Below are 26,125 nucleotides of genomic sequence, written 5' to 3' on the forward strand. Positions count from 1 at the left end.
CAAAATTAGAATAAATCACGCCAACTATACCTCCTTCTGTCCTCCGTTGAGTGTTGCCCGCTGCAAGCTCCTTTGAAGCCGGACCCGGGTGTGCCACACCATAATGACTTCCAGGCCATAGGGTGGACCTCTCCCAACAGCGCCCTCTATCGGCACCTATGGACCCCAACAGGACTGCATTTCTGAACTCCATCCCCCAAGCACCCCTGGGGGTGTCCCGACTGGGGTGCCATATGTGGACCACTGCCAGCTGGTGTACAGGAGGATGGAGCAGCACCCAACCCTCAGTTTCCACTGGTCCGTCCGTTATATCATACCGGCTGGTCACAAAGGTATTTCTCCATCCCGCTGGCCAGTTTTACTTGTTGTTCTGCATTGGCCTCCCAACCGAGTAATAATTAATCCCCCTTCCCGGCTGGGATGCCCGTCCTCCTCCTACAATGCATACACACATTCATTCTCAAACCACATTAATCCAGTTTGGGAAAACTACAAAGAAAATAAAAACTTCTTGAAATGTAAATGAATTTGGCTTCAAAGAGGCGGCCCCACAAAATCAAATTTAAAATGTAACACCGCAGCACTCTAAGAACGAGACTGGGCTGTCATGCTGAAAACCTCTGTGATATTCAGACATTTTCATGACTACTGTACATGGACGCCTACAGAAACAGACGCACAGATTCTCACACCTTTTCACAAGGCTATGTTTGTAATTACCGAGGAGTGCTGCGCACTTCTAAGTAGACTTAAGAAGAATAAAGTGAATTAAAATAAAATGTACGTGTATCATATGGGTAGCCAGCGTGAAAAATGATATAAGATGCCTTTCGGAGCATCGCTGGTATTTGAAAGGCACCTTTAAATGGTGTTCACTATGGAAGGCAATGCATAGAAGTATACAATCGTCAAGTCTGCTTCTCTGAACAAATGACTTTTTTGTTACAAAGCCTGTGTTATATAAATATGAAAACAACTGTGTTACACCTGCAAAGCCACCTTGGGATGGTCTTCATTTTGAAAAGCACTATATACAGTGCAAAGGATGGCAAGAATGGGCTGGCACAGTTCAAAGTTCCTTACCTGGCTGGGAAGACAAACCAGTAACAGGACAGGAACGAAGGCGGAACGTTCCCTGCCTCAACATACAATGACGCAGCAGGAAAGGAAATATATACTATATAACTATTTGCATCTCCGAGACATGAAATGGCAGCAGACAACCTGCAGGGCATGCTGGGATCTGTAGTCCAGCAGGATGGCCCTGCTGGGTTCTGTGCTGGCAGAGATCTGTGAAGCCTACTTTGTGGGACTTCTGCTTGACCCGGAAGTGCTTCCAACAGGCTGAATACTGACACCGGAAGTACTTGCAGTTCCTTGATAAAAAGGAGTCGGAGTCGGGAGGCAGAAGACAACACTTGCTCGGATTAAGAGGAGTAGGATGGAGGAGGAGGAAGACTTTTATTCTAATGGTGTACTGTGCGTGATGATTCTAGAAGGGCGTGTAAAGGTAGTGGAAAAAATAAAAATGATTGTATTTGAACCTGTCACAGTGGTGTCGGGGGTTTGGGGGTCTGCTATGCCTCCTGGGGGTCACCACATTCATAAGGTCACAGGCTTGAACGTCTCGAATACCTCAGTAGGGGACCTTAAGTGAGTTCCTTCACATGCTCAGGTTACAGAAACACATGAAAACAATGGCACTGCCACCTGTCAACACCATGGAATGAAACCAAAACGCCACAAGACTAACCCCCCTGTGTGATCCTGAATGGACTACTCAACCGGAAATCACATAAACTGGAATAATTACGAGAATAGAAGATCTGCTTAGGACTCACAATTAAAGGCACTGAATAAAAGCAGAAGGCCACAGGTTGGACCCCCATCATCTATTCACTATGTGACCCTTATGGAATAAATCTTGGGATGATGTCTGCTTGAAAACGCAATGGTCACAGGTTCGGTCCCCACTAATCTGTCACTATGTGACCCTGAATGGACAACTCAACCTGAAATCACCTAAACTGCACAAATTATGAGAACAGAAGATATACTAGGATGCTTAGGGGTCACAATGAAAGGTGCTGAATAAAAGCAGAAGGCCACAGGTTGGACCCCCACTACGTGACCCTAACTGAATGAATCAGTAAAACCTGCCAGAACTGACCACAGTTGTGTAGGTGTAAAGCACCTTGGGATGATGTCCGCTAAAAAACATAATGGCCAAAGGATCGGCCCCCACTGATCTGTCGCTACGTGACCCTGAGCAAGTTACTAAACTTCGTCACGAATACGAACACAACAGTAACGTACCTGAAACACACTTTGGGATGTGTGGAGTTCACTGTGAAAGGCAATGAATAAGAGACGGTGTGTGACCCTGAGGGAATCAGCCAACCCGACAGAACTCACCGTGCATCAGGGTGTAAAGTGTCCTGGGATTGAGGTTCACTGGGGACGTCACTGGATGGAAGTGTAAGGTTTGCAGGTCAGACCCCACAAGTCACTCATTACTGGACCACCTGCAGTGTGTTAAGTGCCTTGAGGGAAGGTTCACTGGGAAAGATGACGTATCAGAGCATTAAGGTTACAAGGACAATGGCCACTGCTGCCCCACTGAGCAACAGCTAATACGTAACGCCACCTGCCAGACCGACAAATACAGAGCCAGTTATACTCTGCCTGCAAAGCACTATGGGAATCACATGGATTGACTTATTTAGCACATTACTTTATGCAAAGGAATTTTACCAGTCATATTGGTGCTCACTACAAATAGTCATCATCCCGGTGAAACTTGATGACTTAACTTTGAGAGCTTTGATACTCTAAACCGGGGTCTCTTAAAGTTTTATTTTTGTTGCAACCCAGTCTTGCCCTTTTTTTTCTTTCCTTGTTGAATGCCTGGATGATCATCAGGGCAGAACAGAGGAGAGTCCTCCTCGGAAATTTATTGACAGTCGTCAGGTTGGGAAATCGAGGACAATAGTCAAAGTAATGTCGATTGCCTAATCAAGCCGTCACGACCCACTTTAAAAAAACAAATAATATTCGCCACCCATTACCGTTAAATAAAATAGTGGCTTGCAACCCATAATAATAATTCTTTACATTTATATAGGGATTTTCTCACTACTCAGAGAGCTTTACATAGTGAGTGGGGGGCCACTTCAACCACCACTACTGTGCAGCACCTACCTGAATGATGTGATGGCAGCCATTTTGGTGCCAGTACATTCACCACACGTTAGCCATTAGAGAGGGGTAGCCAATTAGAGACAGGGGGATAATTAGGGTGCTAGGTGGGCAATTTAGCCTGGACTTTGAGATATACCCGGCTCTTTATGAAGGATGCCCAGGGATCTTTTATGAGCGCAGAGAGAGTCAAAGCCTCAGTTTTATGTCCAGTGGATGGTGCCATTTTTACAGCACAGTGTCCCTGTCATTGCACTGGGGTCCACATTTAGACCACAGGGTGTGCGCCCCCTGCTGGCCTCACCCACACCTCTTCCAGCAGCAGCCCAAGCTTTTCCAAGATGGTCTCCCATCCAAGTAGTGGCGGGGCCTGAACATGTGTAGCTTCAGGTGGGTGACCTCTTCTGAAGTACAGGTGGCACAGCATGGTAGTTTAAGAAACCTCAATCTAAACCAATTAAATACTAAAACTACCCTTTTAAGTTGGTGTTCATATTTTATTTCATTCTAATCCGTGTGGCCTAGTGGCTAAAGCACTGGAATATAAGCCACTGCTGCTTCAGCTCCCACCACCATTCCAGTGTGCGAACCCCCGGAGTCTTTTGTCCACACTGCAGAAATGTGAAACTATCTGCACTAATCCTGTCCGTTGAAAGTTTCTTTGCATGGAGCAAAATCGATATAAATGTAAGCTACTGACACGCAGTGAACAATCAAGCCCGAAAGCATCTGCCCCACTTTACAGGGGCTACAGGACTACAATGTCCCCTTAACCCTCCGGGCTCAGACCATTATCTAGAAATGGAAGCCCCGACTGCGAGCCTCAGAAAACGCGCCTGCATTATTCGGAGGTAATCAACCACAAAATGACACGCTGGAAGCAGGAGCCCAGAACACATTTAATCGGCTCATCTCAGGCCTGAAGAGAGGGGCCGCAGAGTGCACAAACTGCTTTTGTTGTGTCTGTCATGCCATTTCTGGAATGCAGAGCTCGCTCACCTCTTCAGCTATCAGAGCCCACACAGGGACGCCTGTCGGTACACAGAAAGCCAGACGGCCACGCATCCACGGCGAGACAGCAAACGGGCAGGTCGGAAGAGTGTCACTGAGATATTTCTGTCAGACAATGATAGGGAAGTATGGAGAACAAAAAGTATGTGAGCGTGTAAACTGATGAGCTGGGCCTACGAATTACTAGAAATGCAGGCCAAGATGCCAACAAAAAGTCAGTCCAGGCAAGCTAAAGCGAGCAGGGATGGTGGTCATCTTGGGCTTTGGCGAGCAGGCATGATGACCAAAATGTGACAAATCTTTCAAATAAGTGGCCTGCCTGCACACTAAAGGTTACTTGTTAGAGACTGTGTGTGAACATAGTGTATAAATCTTTGACTAGGAGAGTATGTGGCCTGACAGCTCCAACAGGCTGACCTGGCCACCATTGATCAGTTAAGTTAGCACGCCACTCCGTCTGTGGGCTTGTTCCACTTACGTATCCCAAATATTTGTATATTAGACTCTTATAAACTCTAAATCAGCTCTGTACATGACAGTGAGTTTGCCTCACTCAGGGCCTGATTCATCTGATGCTGCTCAGATAGGCTCCAGCTCACCGTGATCCTAGAATTTAAAGATCAGTTTGGTACTTTCCAAGTCAAAGTTATTTTTCCACAAACATGCTATATATGTAATTGCCATCTAAAACTGTGTTCTAATGTTAATCGTTTTCTATAAATTTAAAAAGAATATCTTACCCGCTCTGCTGCCTTACAATGGAGGATTATGGGTAATGAAGGAAAAGCTTCAAAATTCACAAAATACGTCCATTTTTCAAGCCAAGACAGTTGTCGAGTGTTGATCTGCAACGTCTGTGTTTTTGACGCACTTTTGTGAAAACAAAAAAGCATCTGGAAAGAATCATCTTATCGCCCATTCCTGATATAATTTTTCTTGTGGTAAGGACACATTTTCTATTCACCGGTGCGCATTCTCACGTAAAAATGGAAGTAAATCGAAACAAACCAACTATGTGGTGTAAAAAGCTTAGTGTGATTTGATCTGTCGGGAGGACATCACACCCTGGGAGGTGAAAGGTTGTTACACAAGAAGACTTTTGTTGTTCTCCAGTTACCTCGGAATAAGAAGCTAGGAATATCCTCACACTCGAGTTGACTGCATTCCAGTAAAACATTTGTAAAAAACAACATGGGCGCCTCTAGTAAATGGGCACCTCTAGGAAAACCTTTGTTGTGCTTGCTCCATCGGAATAAATAGCGTTATGTGGTATTTTACGTACCCAAACACTGGAGCGACATGCAGACGGAAGGGAGTTGGACTTACTGTGCGTACGACTGATTTAATGTGACACAAATAAGCAGAAGGGCTAACAAACAGTAGAAAACTACAACTTTCACAAAAGGTTGTGGGGTAAGTCACCATTTTGGGTGGACGTCATGATCTGAAGTCGGATAAACTTGGACTTGACAGACCAGCCCTGAGTTTCTGAGTTGGAAAGGGGGAATTGCAGTTGAAAATTCCGACTAGTAACTTGGAAATTCTGACTTCCTACTTCAATTGGAATACAGCATAAGTGGTGAGCCATCGTGCACGGCTGGTCTTCTTTGGAATTGGCTGAATCTCAAAAAATGACTAAAATATTTTACAATGTGTAATCGCAAGATGTGGATCAATACTCCACAACTGTCTTGGCTTGAAAAATTGACGTATTTATTAAGTTTTTAAGCTTTTCTGCTGTGTCCTCTAGACTACAAATATAAAACACCAGTGTGGGCAAGATGTTGTTTTAAATTTATAGAACGCGATTAACTTCAGAACACAATTTCCCATGGCTTTGTGATGGACTGGCACATCATCCGGGATTTGTTTCCAACCTTGAAGCCACTGCTGCTAGGGTAGGCTCTGGCACCACCATGACCTTGAATTGGAATAAACAGGTTTCATAATGTATGTCACTATAAAACTAAATATAACTTGTTTATTATCATCAGTAAATTAGTACAGAAACAACTACTTTGCACTTTTTACTCATTACTCATAACACTCCTGAGTCATAATGACTAACAAACATTAGAGACACAATAAACCTAAGGTCAACTGTCAGACCAAATACTATAAAACTTAATAAATGATCATATGTTGTCTCGCATGTGCGTCAGAGGACTCCTTCACAGGCTCAGTACAGGTATGCAGTAACCCACCGAGACAAGAGGGGGAGCCACTGCTAACTTTATCTTCTCTTTATTCATCCCTCACAGCACACAGAAGCCGCCCAGTGAGGCCAACTAACTCTGCCCCTTCTGGTCCCCTTATCCGCCCCTTATTTCTACTGTCATAAAAGCTGGGCGTCCCAGGAAGCGGCATCTTACCAGGCCAGAGGAAGCCACAAGACGAGACACGAGAAAGCAATCCTTCTCGTTTCTAGTTCATGAGAAGCCTCAGAACGGGGAGTAGTGTGAGGGTGCACGTTTTTCTTTCTGTTTCTGAAAGTTTTACGTTCGTTTTTGCGACAAATAAAAGGGGTGACCTGGCTGGCATCTCAAAAACCCTTTCAATTTGATACTGTCGTTCCACTGCCCGACAAACAATGTGTAAATGCTGCTGCCTCAAAACCAAGAGGCCCGGGGTTCCCGTCCCGTGTCTTCCCTGAGCGGACTGTGCATGTTGTCCCCATGTCTGTGTGCGTTTCCTCCCAAGGTTCAAAGACAGGCAGGTTAGGTGAAGCAGTGGTGCTAAATTGCCTTGTATGTGTCTGTAGGTGTTCATCCTGCAATGGACTGGCACCCTTTTCTCAGCGACTGGTCCTGCCTTGCTCCCTATGCTCGCTGGGATGTGCTCCGGCTTCCCTTCAATCCTGCTCAAGATAATAGGTTAGGAACACACGCTAATAAAAGCGCATCGCCTCACCCACCACATGACAAACCAACTCAGGATCCCAGATTAAGACCCATGTGCAGCCAGGTGACGGGTGACACCTCAGCACCACACTAGTTCAGCTGGAATGGAACAGTGGGAGTTTTTTTTTATGGAGGCTGGAGTACCAGTTCTGCCAACAACCCCTAGGTTTTTCCCTACAGGTTGGAGGGCCTAAATGCAGATTAACGTCATACCCAGGATGGAGCGATAGCAGGTTAAGGGCCTTGCTCAAGGGCCCAACGGAGCAGAGTGCGGGTTTAGAAAATGGAACAGAATGGAAACGTGTGTAAAGATTACAAATATTATGAGGCAGAGTACACTCTGTACTCCTGACTGTCTTCTTTATCACCAAGGACAAGACTGACCGTCATACGTAGAACTGCAAACTGCTCTTATCTCATCTCATTCTCAAGTGTGCCCACTCCAATTCAAGGCTGTGAGGGGGGACAGAGTCCATGCCAGCAGGCAAGAACCAGCGCTAGGCATGCGCAAAAAAGGGAGAGGAAAAACACACACAGACACAAAGAAAAAGAGTACTCCAGCAATCAATAAAAAGGTGCAGCTTTCTGTATGGATTTTTGGATTCACTCCATATGTCACACCCAAACATCCCCCCGACCAGCTTCTTGTAATACAAAAGAAAAAAGGACTCGGCCTGCATGCCCAACGTGCACATAACAATGTGCCATAAGTCTCCTTTGGACAGCTTATCGTGATCCTGAACTGCACTGCTATTAACAGTAATGAGCTAAACATAAAAAAATAATCATAATTAAATGAGTATGTTAAATGTAACATAACCTTAACCCTCAAGAATAACATTCTAGAACCTGCTCAAATACATTTTAGGGTCATGAGGTCCAGAACTTATCTCAGCTGCACTTCATCACAGGGCCCTCTTACACACACACACACACACTCCAACAGTTTAGAGCTACCAAAAGTCCTAAGATGCACATGGCAGAAAACCCCAGAGAGTCATTGGGGTAACATGGACACACCATGGGATCTTAGAGGCAGCAGCACAAACCGCCCTATGGTCCCCCAATGTCAAATGATCATTTCTAGAGCTCAGTACAGATGTGGCGGCTCAGTAGAGCACTGGGTAGCACTGCTGCCTCGCAGTTAGGAGACCTGGGTTCGCATCCCGGGTCCTCCCTGTGTGGAGTTTGCATGTTCTCCCCGTACATCCTCACGCAAACGTAATAAAAATCGTTTGATGGAAATGAGCGTCGCTGTCATTATTGTCAGCGTGAGTCACTCGGAGTGTCTGAGAAAGTAATGGCGACGAGAGGTAGAATGGGAAGCCTAAGCGTCTCTCTGTGTAACTCCTTCTCCAGTTATGTGCACACCAACCTGGTGATTCCCCATTTATTTATGGGGGAAAAAAAATAAATAAAAAAATTAAGGGGGGCGGCACGGTGGCGCAGTGGTAGCGTTTGCATGTTCTCCCTGTGTCTGTGTGGGTTTCCTCCCACAGTCCAAAGACATGCAGGTTAGGTGCATTGGCGATCCTAAATAGTCCCTAGTCTGTCTGTGTGTGTGTGTGTGTGCCCTGCAGTGGGCTGGCGCCCTGCCTTGTGCCCTGTGTTGGCTGGGATTGGCTCCAGCTGACCTCTCTCTCTCCATCGTGTATTCAAACCTCCATTTTTACTTCCTACGTGTAAATATTTTACATTTACCTCCATTAAATTTCATCTGCCTGCGGTGAGTTGGCACCCTGCCCAGGATTGGTTCCTGCCTTGTGCCCTGTGTTGGCTGGGATTGGCTCCAGCAGACCCCCGTGACCCTGTATTTGGATTCAGCGGGTTAGAAAATGGATGGATGGAAATTTCATCTGCCACAAATCTGCCCAACCATGTATGCTGTCCACGTCCCTCTGTGATTCAACGCAGAAGTCCCCAACTCCAGTCTTGGAGGGCCGCAACAGTTGCAGGTTTTCATTCTAACCCTTCTCTTAATTAGTGACTCATTCTTACTGCTAATGAACTTCTTTTTAATTCATATTAATTGACTTGTTTTTTAAGATTTGTTCTCTTGAACTTCCTCATCGTTCCTCTGAATTGCTTCATTTCTTTCCTCCAACAGAAATGAAATGTGAAGTGAGTGAGCCAACAGAAGACCAACTAAGTTGGGGCCTTAAACTCCATTTCACTCCAACCAGTTGCCTAATTAATCGCTGAGTCTTGTCGTTCATTAACCCCATTCTTTAATGCCATGGCTTGTTGCTGCTCTCATGGTGTAATAGCAGACATTTCTGAAATTGCTGATTTTTTTCTTTTCGAACAGCAGCCCTGTTCAAATGTTTTGGGGTCCTAAGCAGATCAACATTCATGAGACCTCCATCTTTCTTTATTTTCAGATATTGTATGATGGACACCAGTTGTTTTGGCTCATTTTGTATCTCATTATTGTTTGGCTGCTAATTAAGGGAAAAGAAACAATTGAGGGGTCTGAGTCTTCAAGAACAAGTCAAATAAAATGAATTCAAAAGAAGTTATTTAGCAGCAAAAACAGGTCACTGATTAAGAAAAGGGTAAGAATGAAAACCTGCAGCCACTGGAGCTGGGGGACCCCCTGATATGATGGATTCCAGATTATCTGTCAATCCACCTATGTTAGTATCATCTGCAAACTTAACCAGTTTGTTACTAACATTAGATACAGTACATGAAATAAAAATAAATGAAGGACAAAGCAAAATGTGTTGTGGCCAGATTAAGTGGATAAAATAATAAGAAAGAGATGTTTTCAAGGGCGGCACAGTGGCGCAGTGGGTAGCGCTGCTGCCTCACAGTTAGAAGACCTGAGTTTGCTTCCCGGGTCCTCCCTGCATGGAGTTTGGATGTTCTCCCCGTGTCCTCGTGGGTTTCCTCCGGGCGCTCCAGATTCCTCCCACAGTCCAAAGACATGCAGGTTAGGTGGATTGGCGATCCTAGTGTGGGTGGGTGTGTGCCCTGTGATGGGCTGGTGCCCTGCCTTGCACCCTGTGTTGGCTGGGATTGGCTCCAGCAGACCCCCGTGACCTTGTAGTTAGGAAATAGCAGGTTGGATAATGGACGGATGGATGTTTCTAAATTAGGAGAAAATTTCTTTGTAGACTAGGTACCGGGCACTATCAAATGACATTATTATTGCACTGACACCGTTACCCAAATCAACTTGCAGGTTCAGGATTCGCCACGATGGCTTCCACAATTGAAGCACAGGCAGGTTAAGTGAGTTACTCGGGGTCATACAGTCAAGCAGGGGCAGGAATTGAACTGGCAAACCTGACGTTTAAAGCTCGGCTCCTTAACTTCAGTGACCGTAAACAGCCACAGGAGAGTCCGAGGAATCTGCTGTTCTGCAGCCTACCACTTGGAAATGGAAGCCCAAGGCTCAAACTCTGGGAGGCCTCACTCCCAATCGAGTAAGCTGTAACATATACTGTACGAGGATGGCGGATTCTTTTCACGATTAAAAGTTGTACAAAAACACTAATTGGTTACTGTGTTTCAACACCACCATGTGCATTTAGATGACAGAGTCTTTGAAAAATGAAGCCTCGTAGGCGTAAACCTGAACGGTTGGTTATGTCTGTGGTCACAAATGGAAAGAACAGCTGACTAGGTGGCAGCCGCTACATCCTAAAAAGATTATGGCGGGGCCACTAAACAAAGGTACGCACAACCACATGTAAGTGACACCAGAGCGCTTCCTTCTATGAAGTCTCAAGTTCCCAACTGTCTACTTTTACAAATAAACGCATTCCTGTCAAGGCACCTCAGTCCCCTTCGGACAGAACGTCTTGTGCCGAGGTTCACGCTTGCGATTCTGTGTTTGGTGAGGCTGATGACGGTGGGCCGAGAGCAGCAAAGCTGTTTGCTGTAAAGATTGTCAAGGGATCAATCAAACCACAGCCGACTCGGGATTGCTTAAACACGTGACCCAGGATGAGTGAACAGACACTTGGTAACTTTATAGGCGCAATGTTTATCGGTCTGACATGTCTAAAGTGAACTGCTGCGCCTCGCTAACGCCTTCACTGGCCCACTGGTTTTATTTCTCTCAACGGAAACGGGATTCACAGCACGTCTGTACACCACAGACTTGCACAATTTGACATTTTGAATATATAAAAGTCATTCTTAACAATGTCAGCATCTGAATATATACTGCTCAAAAGAATTAAAGGAATACTTTTTAATCAGAGTATAGCATAAAGTCAATGAAACTTATGGGATATTAATCTGGTCAGTTAAGTAGCAGAGGGGGTTGTTAATCAGTTTCAGCTGCTGTGGTGTTAATGAAATTAACAACAGATGCACTAGAGGGGCAACAATGAGATGACCCCCAAAACAGGAATGGTTTAACAGGTGGAGGCCACTGACATTTTTCCCTCCTCATCTTTTCTGACTGTTTCTTCACTAGTTTTGCATTTGGCTACAGTCAGTGTCACTACTGGTAGCATGAGGCGATACCTGGACCCTACAGAGGTTGCACAGGTAGTCCAACTTCTCCAGGATGGCACATCAATACGTGTCATTGCCAGAAGGTTTGCTGTGTCTCCCTGCACAGTCTCAAGGGCATGGAGGAGATTCTAGGAGACAAGCAGTTACTCTAGGAGAGCTGGAGAGGGCCATAGAAGGTCCATAACCCATCAGCAGGACCAGTATCTGCTCCTTTGGGCAAGGAGGAACAGGATGAGCACTGCCAGAGCCCTACAAAATGACCTCCAGCAGGCCACTGGTGTGAATGTCTCTGACCAAACAACCAGAAAGACTTCATGAGGGTGACCCAAGGGCCCCATGTCCTCTAATGGGCCCTGAGCTCACTGCCCAGCAGCATGCAGCTCGATTGGCATTCGCCATAGAATACCAGAATTGGCAGATGCACCACTGGTGCCCTGTGCTTTTACAGATGAGAGCAGGTTCACCCTGAGCACGTGACAGAAGTGAAAGGGTCTGGAGAAGCCATGGAGAACATTATGCTGCCTGTAACATCATTCAGCATGAGCAGTTTGGTGGTGGGTTAATGATTGTCTGGGGAGGCATATCCATGGAGGGTCACAGACCGCTACAGGCTTGACAAAGGCACCTTGGCTGCCATTAGGTATCAGGATGAAATCCTTGGACCCATTGTCAGACCCTATGCTGGTACAGTGGCTCCTGGTGCACGACAATTCCTGGCCTCATGTGGTGAGAGTATGCAGGCAGTTCCTGGAGGATGAAGGAATTGATACCATTGACTGGCCACCACACTTTCCTGACCTAAATCCAATAGAACACCTCTGGGACATTATGTTTTGGTCCATCCAATGCCACCAGGTTGCACCTCAGACTGTCCAGGAGCTCAGTGATGCCCTGGTCCAGATCTGGGAGGAGATCCCCCACAACACCATCTGTCATCTCATTAGAAGCATGCACCGATGTTGTCAGGCATGTATACAAGAACACAGGGGCCATACAAAGTGCTGCGGACAATTTGGAGTTGCTGCAATTCAATTTTGGCAAAATGGACTAGCCTGCCACATAATTTTTTCACTCTGATTTTTGGGGCGTCTTTGAATTCAGGGCTCTGTAGGTTGATCATTTTCATTTCCATCAAACGATGTGGCATCCTTTCGTTCCTAACACATTACCCAGTCTATATCAGTATAGATATCCAGGAGGATTTCTTTTTCCCATTGAGATCTGATGTGTTTTCAAAGTGTTCCTTTAATTTTTTTGAGCAGTTTATAAAGCCTGTGTCTGAATATCCATCCATCCATTATCCAACCCGCTATATCCTAACTACAGGGTCACGGGGGTCTGCTGGAGCCAATCCCAGCCAACACAGGGCACAAGGCAGGAAACAAACCCCAGGCAGGGCGCCAGCCCACCGCAGTGCACCACTTTGAATATTTGTTATTTATTTATTTTAAAAACTAGGGGGCTTCTTCCCCTGATCGCTTCACTCGCCATCCCCCCCAGCCTGCGCTACACGCCAGCCACGTCTCTGCCGCTCCCGTATGTGGATTTCACTTTCACCAAACAACAAATCTTTTGATTCTCTTGAATACGCCTCCTCATTGTGTATAAACACTACGTCTCCCTGATGGCAACACAAATTAGACGATCTACAAGTCTCCGACTTGAAGTTTAAATCCGAACAGTATATTCGATCTCTTTTCACTGTTCCAATAATTTCCATTTGTTTGCGCTAATGCGATCAGTTTTTTGAGACTTTTGAGTTTTATTACTTCCATTATCTCTAACCTGCTGTGCATGTGTATTGCGGCAACGTTTTTGAATTCTTTACGACGTCCTACTTTGTCTTCTACTCTTTGTCTTTTATTTCCGGCCCGGGTGAGGTTATAAATCTCATGGCACAAAGTCTCGTCTAGCGGGACGTGAAAGTGTCTCTCTGAAAAAGTCACGCCTTGTCCCAGGATAAAAAAAATCTCGTCTCATCCCAGGATTTTTTTTTATATAATAGAGAGAAATCCTATTTCAATGAATATGACGCAAATCAATCAGGGGTACAATCACTACCACCTCACATACATCTATGTTTATAGGTCGATTGCAGTGGCTCTTAAAGCTTTAATCTTTTTTTTCCTCAGGCGATCCAATTTCGCCTTAATAATCCATCCCCTGTCGTCTTGTTTGACTCCCCCTAAGACAGGGGTGTCCAGCTCTGGTCCTGGTGGGCCGCAGTGGCTGTAGGTTTTCATTCTAACCATCTTCTTAATTAGTGAGCCGTTTGTGCTGCTGGCTGTCTCTCTCACCACTCCACCACCTAACAGCTCATGTGTGGCGAGCAGACTGGTGCACAAAATGGCTGCCATCACATCATCCGGGTGGGTGCTGCACATTATTGAAGTGGCCCCCCACTCACTATGCAAAGCACTTTGAGTAGTGAAAAAAAAGCGCTCTATGCAACGTAAAGAATCATCATTATTATTATTATTATTATTATTACACCAAGCCTCTCGTGGAAACACCTCCGCAATACAATGAAGCAGAGTCATTGAAAATACAAAAATAACACCAAAAAAGTAAGTCGATTGCAAAACAGGGTCAACTGCCCTTTACGAATCGGGGAAGTGGCGCTTATCATTTATCTAATATGACATTGTGAAAACCTTCTTTATAACGGACATTAAACTGCACACCCAAAAATGCAGTGTAAGACTTACTGGTCATGACACTGGCACACAACACTTACAACGGCGGTCTTACCATTGTGACTTTTGCATGTATTGAAATTTACTGGGAATAGCAATGAATTATTTACTTGGTAAAATAAGGGACTACTTAGACACGTCCGCTAGCCACTTTGTGACAAGACCCTAACAAAGGTGCTGTTTGGTGTTATTAATGTAACATGCGGGTGACAACACATTAGAACGGGGGGGGGCTCATGCTGAATGTAATAAGTCGTTTATTTCAAAATAACACGACGGTGACAGATATGTTGTTGGGGCATAACAAGACGAAACACGGGTGACATTAGGGACTACCTGAGGTGCCTCTAATCAACAACAACACCACCATTTATTTCTAAAGCACATTTTCATACAAATGATGGAGCTCAATGTGCTTTACAGGATGAAGACAGATAAAAAAAAAGGAAAAATCTAAAAAATAAAATTAGGGAACACTAATTAACATACAATAAAAGTAAGGTCTGATGGCCAGGGAGGACAGAAAAAAACAAAAAAAAAACTCCCGAGGGCTGCAGAAAAAAATAAAATAAAATCTGCAGGGGTTCCAAGGCCACGAGACCACCAAGCCCCCTCTAGGCATTCTACCTAACATCAATGATCTCAATCAGTCCTCATGGTATTCAGGGTTCACGTGGAAGAACTTGATGATGATGCTCATGTGGACCTCTGGCCTTCAATCCGTCAATGAGGGGACAGCACGGTGCCCTGATCAGGTGGTGGGGGGGGGCGCAGATCACCACCACAGAAAACCAGAAAAAAGAACAGCAGAGAAAGTAGGGGCGAGTACGGATCTCGTGAACCGTTAATGACGGCTGTGCAGTAAATTTGGAGGTGTTGTTTGGTGCTCATAAGACGAAGCAGCCATAACAACACGTTAGAACGCACATGCATTGGCTGCTTATTTAAATGTAACAAGACTGCAACAAATGACTGGTGAGGCCTTAAGACGACTTACACAGCACGCTGGCATTAAAATAGAAAAATCTACTCGTGAGGCGATAGTCATACGTGGCTGTGTAAAAAGACCTCATCAAAGGCTTCGCTTGCCATTAAGCTGACTGACAAGTCAGACCTTTCGGCCTCTTAGCTGCATCTGCCACTTGGTATTATTATGACCTAACAAGACCTTGACAAGCACTCGTTAGGTGTTAAGAACACAGGGCAACGGTGTGCCAGCAGCCCATGCATCCGCTGCTTATTGCCAAGTAATGAACCTTTTAACAAACGCTTTTATTTATTTATAAGAAGACGTAAGGGCAGCAGTGACAACACAATAAGATGGAGGCGATCTAACAGCACATTTATCAGTGACTTCTTATTGGTATGTAATGACACTTTTAACAAACGCCTTTATTATCTATATCTATATATCTATATATACAAGGTGTGGCAGAAAAGTAATGAGACTGATTTTTTATTTACCAAAGTTTTTATTTTTTTTAAACATCAATGTTGTCCCCTTCAAAGTAGTTCCCTTGGGCAGCTACACACCGATGGAGACGTTGTTCCCACTGTTGGTAGCAGCGCTGGAAGTCTTCAACTGGTATGGTCTTCAGCATGTCCGTTACACTCTTCTGGATGTTTTCTAAACTGTAATACGCTCCTCATTGGGATTCCTGGCAAGAGTATTCAGAGACTCCAGTATATTCAGAATTGCGCTGCCAGGATCCTGATGAGGGTGCGAAAGCATGACCATATCACCCCAATCCTGAAAACCCTTCACTGGCTCCCTGTTCCTCTCAGAATTGAGTTCAAGGTCGTTCTCCTCACCCATCAGTGCATCTATGGACATGCCCCCCTTTACTTACAGGAACTCCTTACCCCTCATACCTCCTCACGCACTCTCCGCTCTGTACACACTAACACTCTCAAAGTCCCTAGAACCAAGCTTCACAGTATGGGTGATAGGGCTTTTTCAACTGTGGCGCCGAGACTGTGGAACGCCCTCTCTGACTACCTGAGAGCCCCACAGTCGACTAATGTTTTTAAACGGAATCTAAAAACTCATCTTTTTAGAAAGATATTTTGTTAAAGCATACATAGATTTTCTTGTTTTATTATGTTTGTTTTTACTATGTAGCACTTTGAGATTTCTAAAATATGAAGTGCAATATAAATAAAATTTATTATTATTATTATTATTCTAAAGTCCCGAAATGACGTCCTTTGAGGACATTTTTCAGTTTAGGTCACACGGACTGAGGTCAGGTGAATAAGGGGGCTGGGGAACCACAGGAATGCGTTTTTTCGATTGTCCTTCTGCTCAGTTGTGAGGTTTTTCGGCACCATTTTGGCCTTTCGCATGTGCAAATGTTCAGTCAAAATTTGATGAACGGTAAATCTGTTCAAATTGAATTGTTCACTCAACATTCTTAATGTTAAACGACGGTCTGATCTCACAAGAGTGTTCACACGTTCGATGTTTTCATTGGTTTTCGAAGTTGAAGTCCTCCCTGAACGGTGTTCATCTTCAACGTGTTTTCTGCCTTCCATAAATGATTTGTGCCAGCGAAAAACTTGAGCTCGGGATAAAGAATGTTCCCCATAGGCCTGTTTTAACTTTTCAAACGTCGCACTTGCCGTTTAATGGCACAACGTTGCTCCAAATTTTGCGTGACGCACAACCAAAAACACAACCTCGCTAAAAGCAGTCACAAAAATCACGTAGTTAACGGAAGGAGTTGAAACTCGCACTGAGCTATGGGAGGGTACTGATACACGTGCTCTATCAAGGACAACAGCGCAGCGTTGCCAGATCGCTTGCAGTGTTGCCAGTCTCATTACTTTTCTGCCACACCTCGTATATATAAAAGGCAAAGCCCTCACTGACTCCTCACTAATTCTCCATATAAGTGGGAAGCTGAAACTTCATGTGCTCTTTCCTTGCGGTGTACTTACAAAAGTTAGGTATGTTTCATGTCCTATTGCAACACCCAAGGAGGGAAAATGTCTTCTTTTTTTGGCGGCTCTCACAATTATACCGTAAGGAACTTTCGGAACCGACCTCTCTCCTTTTGGCGGTTTCATTCCTTATTTCCATTAACAGACGATTTATTTCATGGCAGAGACGCACAAGGGCCGCTCCCCCGGATGGTCCCCCTTCCTTTTTTTCCCCAAACGGCCGCTGTATGCGGACCTACCATACGGTTGCTTCTCACACGGCCGACTGTACGTTGCATGCTCAAGAGTGAGCTCGGCAGACAGCTTGGTCATTTTGGTCAAACGTCATTCACAAAGAGATCCTTACATCCTAAACATGTGCATTTCTCATTCACAACATTTACAATCATCAAATTCACTCTCAGTACTAACATAAGCCTTCGCCAATTACATTGACAATCATGTTAACGTTATTTTTAAAATGTTTCCTTTTCTTTTTTTTATAACCTCTTTAACACACTACTTCTCGGCTGCGAAGCGCCGGTATTTTGCTAGTTCATAATAATGACAACGCAATAAGATGGAGGCGATCTACGGCACATTTAACAGTGACTTCTTATTGCTATGCAATGAAACTTTAGCTAACACCTTTTACAGTGAAAACAATGACAATGCACTAATGTGGAGGCCATCTATGGCACATTGATTAGTCACTTCCAAGGACCGTCACAAATGCTTGCTATGGTCTTAAAACTTACCAAAGACACCACCTTACGAAGGGGCAGCAAACGGCGAATGCACAAGATGGCTACCCCTGCGTAACAAGACTCCCACTTTGGTCATAACGTGAAGTTGTAACTGTTGACGAGACCCCCTACATCAGATCTCTTTAAAGTCCTGGTTCTCCAATGGCATTTTATGGTTCTTTATTGGTTTGCGTGGTTCCACTGTTAGACAAAGCACCATTCCAGTCTGGGACGGGTTCTCTGCATACGATGTTGGTTTTTCATACTTTTGAAAAACTTCCTCTAATGAGAGGTGGGCTGCCTAGCATGATTACAGCTAACAGATTAAGAAAACCTGCGCTTAGGCCGTGTTGCTGTCCTTTTAAAATCACGGCTTATTGTTGTTTCACAAATCTGCTGCCATCTATTCGTGGTAACTCCCCATATGGAGCCTGATCAATGAATAAAAGGCTCTTTCCGGAACCTTCATGTAGATGAGTCTTTCAGGCAATTGGTTCCCCTATGGCAAGAGTTCCAAACCGAGGGTATAAATATTGCCTACTCTGGAGGTACATGTGCTTGAAAAAAGCTGAAATCGGCCACAAGGATCTCCATTAGTCCCTAAAGACGACATGGGACTTCTTCTTTTAAGAACGGCAGAAAGATCATCCCAAGTCGTAGGTGAAAAGGCAAGACGAAGCGTCTCCGTGATTGATGCCTTCTCGTTGACTCGGCGTGTTTCGCTCAGGTATAGCGGCATCTGCTCAGCATTAGATGATTTTAAATAAGTGAGACAGCACTATTATGTGCTATCATTATTGTTACTAAAACTTCTCCTTTGTCGATTGCTCGCTTTATTATGGCAGAAGTATAGGGTGGTCTAGAACTAATTATGCAATTTTCATCACGCTATAACTTATTAAGTTTATTACTTAGAAAATCACCCGAAAAATCCTGGACCATCGAGAAGTGTGCGAACTGACGACATGAAGAATGGTCTTTGCGCCGAACTGGAATCGTCCCCACGTACATCAAAGTCATCCAGACGATCGGGACCTGCATACTTAGATCTGGTCCACCCTGTATAACCTTAAATTGCTGAACAGCCCAGACAACTGTGACTGAACAAAGCGCTTGTCGGCAGAATGGATTAAATTTCGAAATGTTACCGTGGGGTAAATTGAACAGAACAAGATGGGAACTCCTGCCCTGTGCCATCGCTCTGAAGAACCACTCGGCACCTTTACTTCTAAGAGCGCAGGACAATAAGGAACTACTTATGTACTTTTATGTCAGTTAGAATGCCCAGTGCAGGCTGGGTAATGTTTTGACCTTGGAACCCCTGCAGATTTTGTTGTTTTTTTTTTTTTTTCCTCCAAATCTCACCCCGGATTTTTTTTTTTTTTGTAATTATATCTGCCCTCACCAGCCATCTGGCCATAGCATCAGATTTCATTTCAGAGCAGTGCTTCCCAAACTCGGTCCTGGGGACCCTCTGTAGCTTTTGTTCCAACCAGCTTCAAAATCGGTGCTAATAATCGATAACAACTGATCTCATTTAGTTAGCTGCTCTTTTTTACTCTTCTCTTATTCTTCATTCAGAAGAACACATTGACATTTATAAGACATTTAGAAATATTTGTTTTTTTCTGAAGTTATAAATGCTAAACTCTCTTGCGTTGTTTTCCTAATGTTTTCTCCTTTTCCTGTGTGGTTTGCTCCCTTCATTTAACCCTAATAGTGACAATTAACAACCAGCACAGCAGACACCCGGGATAATGAAAGCAGCAACAACTTCAGTGTCAGACCTGCTAATTAGTAAAGAATTAAAAATTAAAATCACCAGCACACCTGGAGAAGCAAAATGAAAATGAGGTTGAAAATACGACTTACATAATAACATATTCCCCATATACTTGCTGTAGCAGTAGGGGGCACTATCGCTCCCTTGAACCCTCAGGTACCACGCCAAACCACCAGGTAAAAGTCCAATAATTCTTCTTTATTATAATAACTATGTGCACTAGGCACCCTCCAGTCCACACTACTTATTAATAAACTAGGCTGACCCGCCTTTTAAGTTGACCACTTCTTAAGGCAATTCAATATGTAGATCAATTTGATATTTTATACAAACTCATTAATTTGGTTATATTGCATTTGAGCGGTATTACTTTAATACTCGTAGTTTCTGCTATTTTTGTGATGAAATTTAAACTTTTTTTCTATATTGAGGTTAGTCCTTTTGAAAATCCCCTGATATTTACTACGCGCTGCGGTGGGTTGGCACCCTGCCCAGGATTGGTTCCTGCCTTGTGCCCTGTGTTGGCTGGGATTGGCTCCAGCAGACCCCCGTGACCCTGTGTTCGGATTCAGCGGGTTAGAAAATGGATGGATGGATGGATGGATGGATGTTTGAGAAGTCATTCATTCTTATGTTTGTCTATTTCTACTCTGTTTTTAATCTCGTGTAATTTTTTTCTTTGACATCTGGTAAAGTTCTTTGAGTTACGGATCACTTCAAGAGAGGCCCACCGAATCAGCAAGCTAAATAAAAGGGCAGACTCAGTTATGGGATGCACTCTGGACCCCCTGGAGATCGTGGAGGAGGAGGATGAGAGGATTGAAACAAAACTGAGTGCCATTATGAACAAGGCTGCACATCCTCAATGTGACACACCGACACTTAGGACTTTCAGCCATAAAATTATTCAGCAGAAGTACATTTACATTTACTTATTTGGCTGACGGCTTTATACAAGGTGACTTACAGCATTAATGAGAAACTTATTCCTTTTTGCTTTACCAATTGGAGCACAGGCAGGTCCAGTGACTCACTCAGGGTCACGCATTGGTGTCAGTAGCGAGACTGGAACTGACAACCTCAGTGTGTCAAGAAACACGACTGGGGGGCTCCTTTACACCAACAGCAATACGCCTGAGCGGAGGATGCCATCATCTATATGCTACACTGATCCCTCTCCCACTTGGACAGAGGCAGTGGTGCTGTAAGAATTATGTTTCTGGACTTCTCTAGCGCCTTCAACACCATCCAACCTCTGCTCCTTAGAGACAAGCTGACTGAGATGGGAGTAGATTCATACCTGGTGGCATGGATCATGGACTATCTTACAGACAGACCTCAGTATGTGCGTCTCGGGAACTGCAGGTCTGACATTGTGGTCAGCAGCACAGGAGCGCCGCAGGGGACTGGACTTTCTCCGGTCCTGTTCAGCCAACAAACATCCGACTTCCAATACAACTCGGAGTCCTGCCACGTGGAAAAGTTCGCTGACGACACTGCTATGGTGGGCTGCATCAGGAGTAGGCAGGAGGAGGAGTATAGGAACCTAATCAAGGACTTTGTTAAATGGTGCGACTCAAACCACTTACACCTGAACACCAGCAAACCAAGGAACTGGTTGTGGATTTTAGGAGGACCAGGCCCCTCATGGACCCCGTGATCATCAGAGGTGACTGTGCAGAGGGTACAGACCTATAAATACCTGGCAGTGCAGCTGGATGATAAACTGGACTGGACTGCCAATACTGATGCCCTGTGTAAGAGAGGACAGAGCCGACTATACTTCCTTAGAAGGCTGGCGTCCTTCAACATCTGAAATAAGATGCTGCAGATGTTCTACCAGACGGTTGTGGTGAGCGCCCTCTTCTACACGGTGGTGTGCTGGGGAGACAGCATAAAGAAGAGGGACGCCTCACACCTGAACAAACTGGTGAGGAAGGTGGGCTCTATTGTAGGCACGAAGTTGGACAGTTTGACATCTGTGGCAGAGCGACGGGCGCTGAGCAGACTCCTGCCAATCATGGAGAATCCACTGCATCCACTGAACAGGATCATCTCCAGACAGAGGAGCAGCTTCAGAGACAGACTGCTGTCACCATCCTGCTCCACTAACAGACTGAGGAGACCCCACACTATGAGACTCTTCAGTTACACCCGGGGGGTAAACGTTAACATTATACAAAGTTATTGTCTGTTATACCTGCATTGTTATCACTCTTTAATTTAATATTGTTTTTAATACAGTATGCTGCTGCTGGAGTATGGGAATTTCCTCTTGGGATTAGTAAAGTATCTATCTATCTGTATAAAGCCTCACTGTGACGGCCAGAAATCAGAAATATTCCATCTTTTTAATGTTCTTGCTTTTATTCATTCTGCTGTGTGTTCAGTCCAAAGTGTGTGTATCTATCTCCCTATGTATGTGGTGGCACAGTGGTAGCGCTGCTGTCTCACCGTAAGGAGACCAGGGTTGTTCACTTCCTGTGTCCTCCATGTGTGGAGTCTTAGCGTCTGCATTTGTTTAATCCTACAATCCACAGAAATGCATGTTGGGTGCGTTGGAAATCCTAAATTGGCCCGTGTGTGGGTGTGTGTGTGCCCTGTACTGCCCCCAGCAAACCCATTCACAAATAGGCAGGTTAGAAAATGACTGACTGGATGATCTATTCATTTATTTAAAGAGCTTCCGTAATGAGACCAAGCACCATGACACCTTTTATTGGCTAACTGAACTGATTACATTATGCAAGTTTTCGAGGCAACTCAGGCCCCTTCATCACAAAGGCGTCATTTTGCTTGACTTCTCATTGCATCCATAATGGCAGACACGGTAACAACACCCGACTGCTACAGTACAGACATGAGAGAGATATTGCAAACAGACAGATTTTCCCTTAATAATAATAATAATTCTTTGCATTTATATAGCGCTTTTCTCACTACTCAAAGCGCTCAGCGATTGCAGGTTAAGAGCCTCGCTGAAGGGCCCAACAGAGCAGAGTCCCTATTGGCATTTACGGGATTCGAACTGGCAACCTTCCGATTGCCAGTGCAGATCCCTAGCCTCAGAGGGATACAAGTAAAGTTTTATCCATCTATCTATCTATCTGTCTATCTATCTATCTATCCTTTGTATGAAAATGTGCCATACAAATACATGTTGTGTCTATTGTTGTTAATTTCTCTTTCAACACACCAAGACTTTAGCGATGGCTCAGTTTGTTTTACAAAACAATAAGTGAGCATTTGGTACTTCCTAGCAAGCCCTTAAAGCCCCGTTCTAAAATGATACGCAGTGCTTTTTATATGCGGGTTTACATATAAAACAAATAAACTGTGCCCGCATCCAGACATAAACCATTCATTTCATTCCAAGGAAGGTTGCAGGGTGAAGATGGACGCTCTTAAAATGGCGGGTTCTTCAATTGTACTTAATGGTTCTTTGCCGGGTTGTGTGGTTCCTCACATGGTATTCTTTTCATGCGAAGCTGGTGCGTTGAAAAACTTCTTAATGTAACCTGAAATCTTGAATGTACTGTATGTCAGGTTGCTTAGCAGGACAACAACTGAGTAAGAAACGTGTCATTGTCTGCACACGGAGTCCTTTACAAATCAGGAGCCCATTGGTATTTCACCCACCTGTCACCATCTTTATTTACTGGATGGAGCCTTTTGTGGGTCTAAATAAAAAATGAAAGGTTCATTCTGTGACCTTCGTGTGGACGAGTCTTTTGGGAGCCAACAAATGATTCCCTTATGGCAGGGGTGGGAAATGACGGTCGTGCAGGAGCCACAGTGGCTGCAGGTTTTCATTCCAACCCAATTGCTTAATTAGAAACCAATCCTTGCCAGTCTCAGACCTTATTGCATTTTTATGACTTGTTAGTCTGCAACGTAAGGTTCTTATATGGTAGATTTTTTTTTTCCTTTCCAAAGATATCATCCAAAAGATCTGAAGACTAAAACGGATCATTTTCTGTATGTCACATTTTTCTGTTCAGTGTTTTATTAAATTAAGCAGCGCATGATGAACACACACACAGATGTAACTGGAAAAAAAAAAGCGAGATGGAGAACTGCTGGCTGCTTTGTCATTTACATCTTATTGCTAATAAGGAGCCATTAAAACACTGAATGCTGCAGTTTATAACTGAAATAAGCAATTAAGGGTGGAGAACCTTAACAAGCGAGACCACTAAAATGAAGCATCAAAATGTCACTTGAGCAATCAGTGCGTCATCAGCAATAATTGACTTCTCATTAAGAAACTGAGTTGGAACAAAAACATGCAGCCACTGCGGCTCTCCAGGACCGACATTGCCCACCCCTGCCCTATGGCATCGCTCCTGAGAACCACCCTGGCACCCTCATTTTATATATATATATACAGTCGTTTACTTTGCTGATGTTTGCTGAAACCTCTCGATCTGACCCATCTGTGTCTCTTCACTTGTCTTCCCTTCCTGAGTTACCTCTAAAATGGCATCTTCTTTCACTTCACTGCTGGTTTATCTCCCTTCTCTATGGCCACTCTTTCTAGTGGCTGTCATGTCTGTTTGTTCCTACTTTTAACTGGCTGTACGTAGTGCGATCTCGTGGGTTGCTGATGTGTAAAACGTTGCTACCATACTTCAGGTCCCCCAACAGAATCCCCCCGAAAGTCCCCGCACCACCAGAGATCGAACTCTAGTCCTGACATCCACGCTAACACAACAGGCTGTGATAACCGATAACAGCTGCGCTAAGGTGTGGGGCGGCACGTAGCAGACTCCCGACTCCAACTTCTCATTTTCCCCAAAACCCGTTATTCCCTCGATTAAAACGGTCAGGGATTAATTAGCGGTCTGTGTCACCAAAGCTAAGGGTTCTGAAACGAGCGGACCGGAGTTCGAATCACAAATCAAAATGCAGCCAACAAGTCACTCCAAGACATAACAGGGCGGCCACTATAATGTCTCCATTGATTTATTATTTATTTATTTTTGTCTCTATTTCTCTCTTAAAGGCGCGAAAGGCGATATAAAAATAGACTTCTAATGTTAAGGTTACGAAGAAGATGTGCACGCCGGGACTCACCGCTTGGGCGTCGTAGTCATTCTCAAGCAAATCCAATAAAAGCCGCTGACACGCCACACAAAACAATCCGGCGGGGGTCTTAAAAGAAGCCAAGTGCCTCCAGAGCCACGCCGAGCTTAATCGCTACTTGCAGTGCCTCTTAACGTCGTACCATGCGAGCGCTCTTCGAGGTGACAGAACGGGACTTACCCCTTGTCTCCAGACAGCGAGCTCGTCACATTTTTCCCTCATCGGCGGTAGGAACTTTCATGTGTCGCCTCCGCTTCCACGGTGTCCAACTTTACTCTCCGCTCCTTTAGGTGCAGCGTCTCGGCTCCCGACTTGACCTGTCGCTCCTTCGGTTACTTTTGTTAACAAATCCTGGTTTGCTAGGACGCGGAGTCTCAATTGCTCGTACGCGTCAGGGTAACTGAAAGGGGTGACCCCTCCACTGTCTCCACTCCGCTAAAAATCAAAACCAAAAACCCCAAACTGACGAGAGCGCGAGTTCAGGCGATCCTCACAGTGCGAAGTTCGGGTTTAACAAAGAGCAGTTGGCGCGCAGCAACAACAGCGGCGGCGGCTTCCCTCGTTGTCAGCTCGCGGGCGCCACTTCGCCTTCTCCAGCGCTCTCGCGCACTGCAGCCGCTCCCCCTCGAGCTTCGTCACTCTAACTCTATGAAACCGCCTTTTCTCCCGGAGGGGTTAAAGTTCTTCTTTTACGCTTCTGCTGGCTCAAAAGTGGATCCAGATGTTGGGATTCTTTGTTTGTTGTTTAGTCGCTATCCGGGGATGAACGTGAGAGTCGAGGACAGAAATGATAAGTAATAACGTTCTTCCGTGCATAGGCTAACAGGCGACCCCCGTATGCGTGGTGTTCTGGGGGTGCAGGGACACTTGATCAACATACCCGCAAGGATCACACAGAAGGTCGCCAGCTTTTGGTGACTTAACGCATTGAAACGAACACCTCTCGTGCACACGCACGCACTCAACTTGGGGTTTGGGGACTCGGGGGGGCTGCAGCACATCCGCACATGGACACTGCACTTCCAAAAGGACGTGATGATGTGCTGCAAAGATTCACGTAACTTTTACAATTCTCAGACTCGTCTGATTCAACTCAGGGGCGCGTAATTGTCTGCGGACAAGCGTACACAGTCACGCACGCTCCCATTCTCTAGACGTGCCCGGCGACATTCATTCGGTTAAATTGACAGAGTCCGGTGACGCGAGGGGCAACTGTGGTGGGCGAACCTGACATACCCTATAAACTAAAAGTCTCGAAAGTTTGACACCGGCTTAACTGCCACGCACTCGCATCGATGATGACATAGGCTA

The 26,125-nt window shown here is 45.0% G+C and overlaps 1 protein-coding gene across 4 annotated transcripts in view; it reads right to left on the reverse strand.

Moving 5' to 3' along the window:
- s1pr2 (sphingosine-1-phosphate receptor 2) overlaps window positions 1-25,596 on the reverse strand; it is a 246,929-nt gene extending 221,333 nt beyond the window's left edge. For 2 of the 4 annotated variants that reach the window (XM_039770372.1, XM_039770366.1), the window contains exon 1: window positions 24,995-25,594. In XM_039770372.1, the coding sequence (XP_039626306.1) occupies window positions 24,995-25,036 (42 nt within the window). In that variant the 5' untranslated portion in view covers window positions 25,037-25,594. Of the gene's footprint in view, window positions 1-24,994 lie in introns of all 4 variants that reach the window. The other 2 variants (XM_039770367.1, XM_039770369.1) reach the window with 2 other exon arrangements.
- Between the last annotated feature and the right edge of the window lie 529 nt (window positions 25,597-26,125).

This window comes from Polypterus senegalus, chromosome 12, assembly GCF_016835505.1.
Source record: "Polypterus senegalus isolate Bchr_013 chromosome 12, ASM1683550v1, whole genome shotgun sequence".
In the NCBI taxonomy this organism is placed as follows: domain Eukaryota; kingdom Metazoa; phylum Chordata; class Cladistia; order Polypteriformes; family Polypteridae; genus Polypterus; species Polypterus senegalus.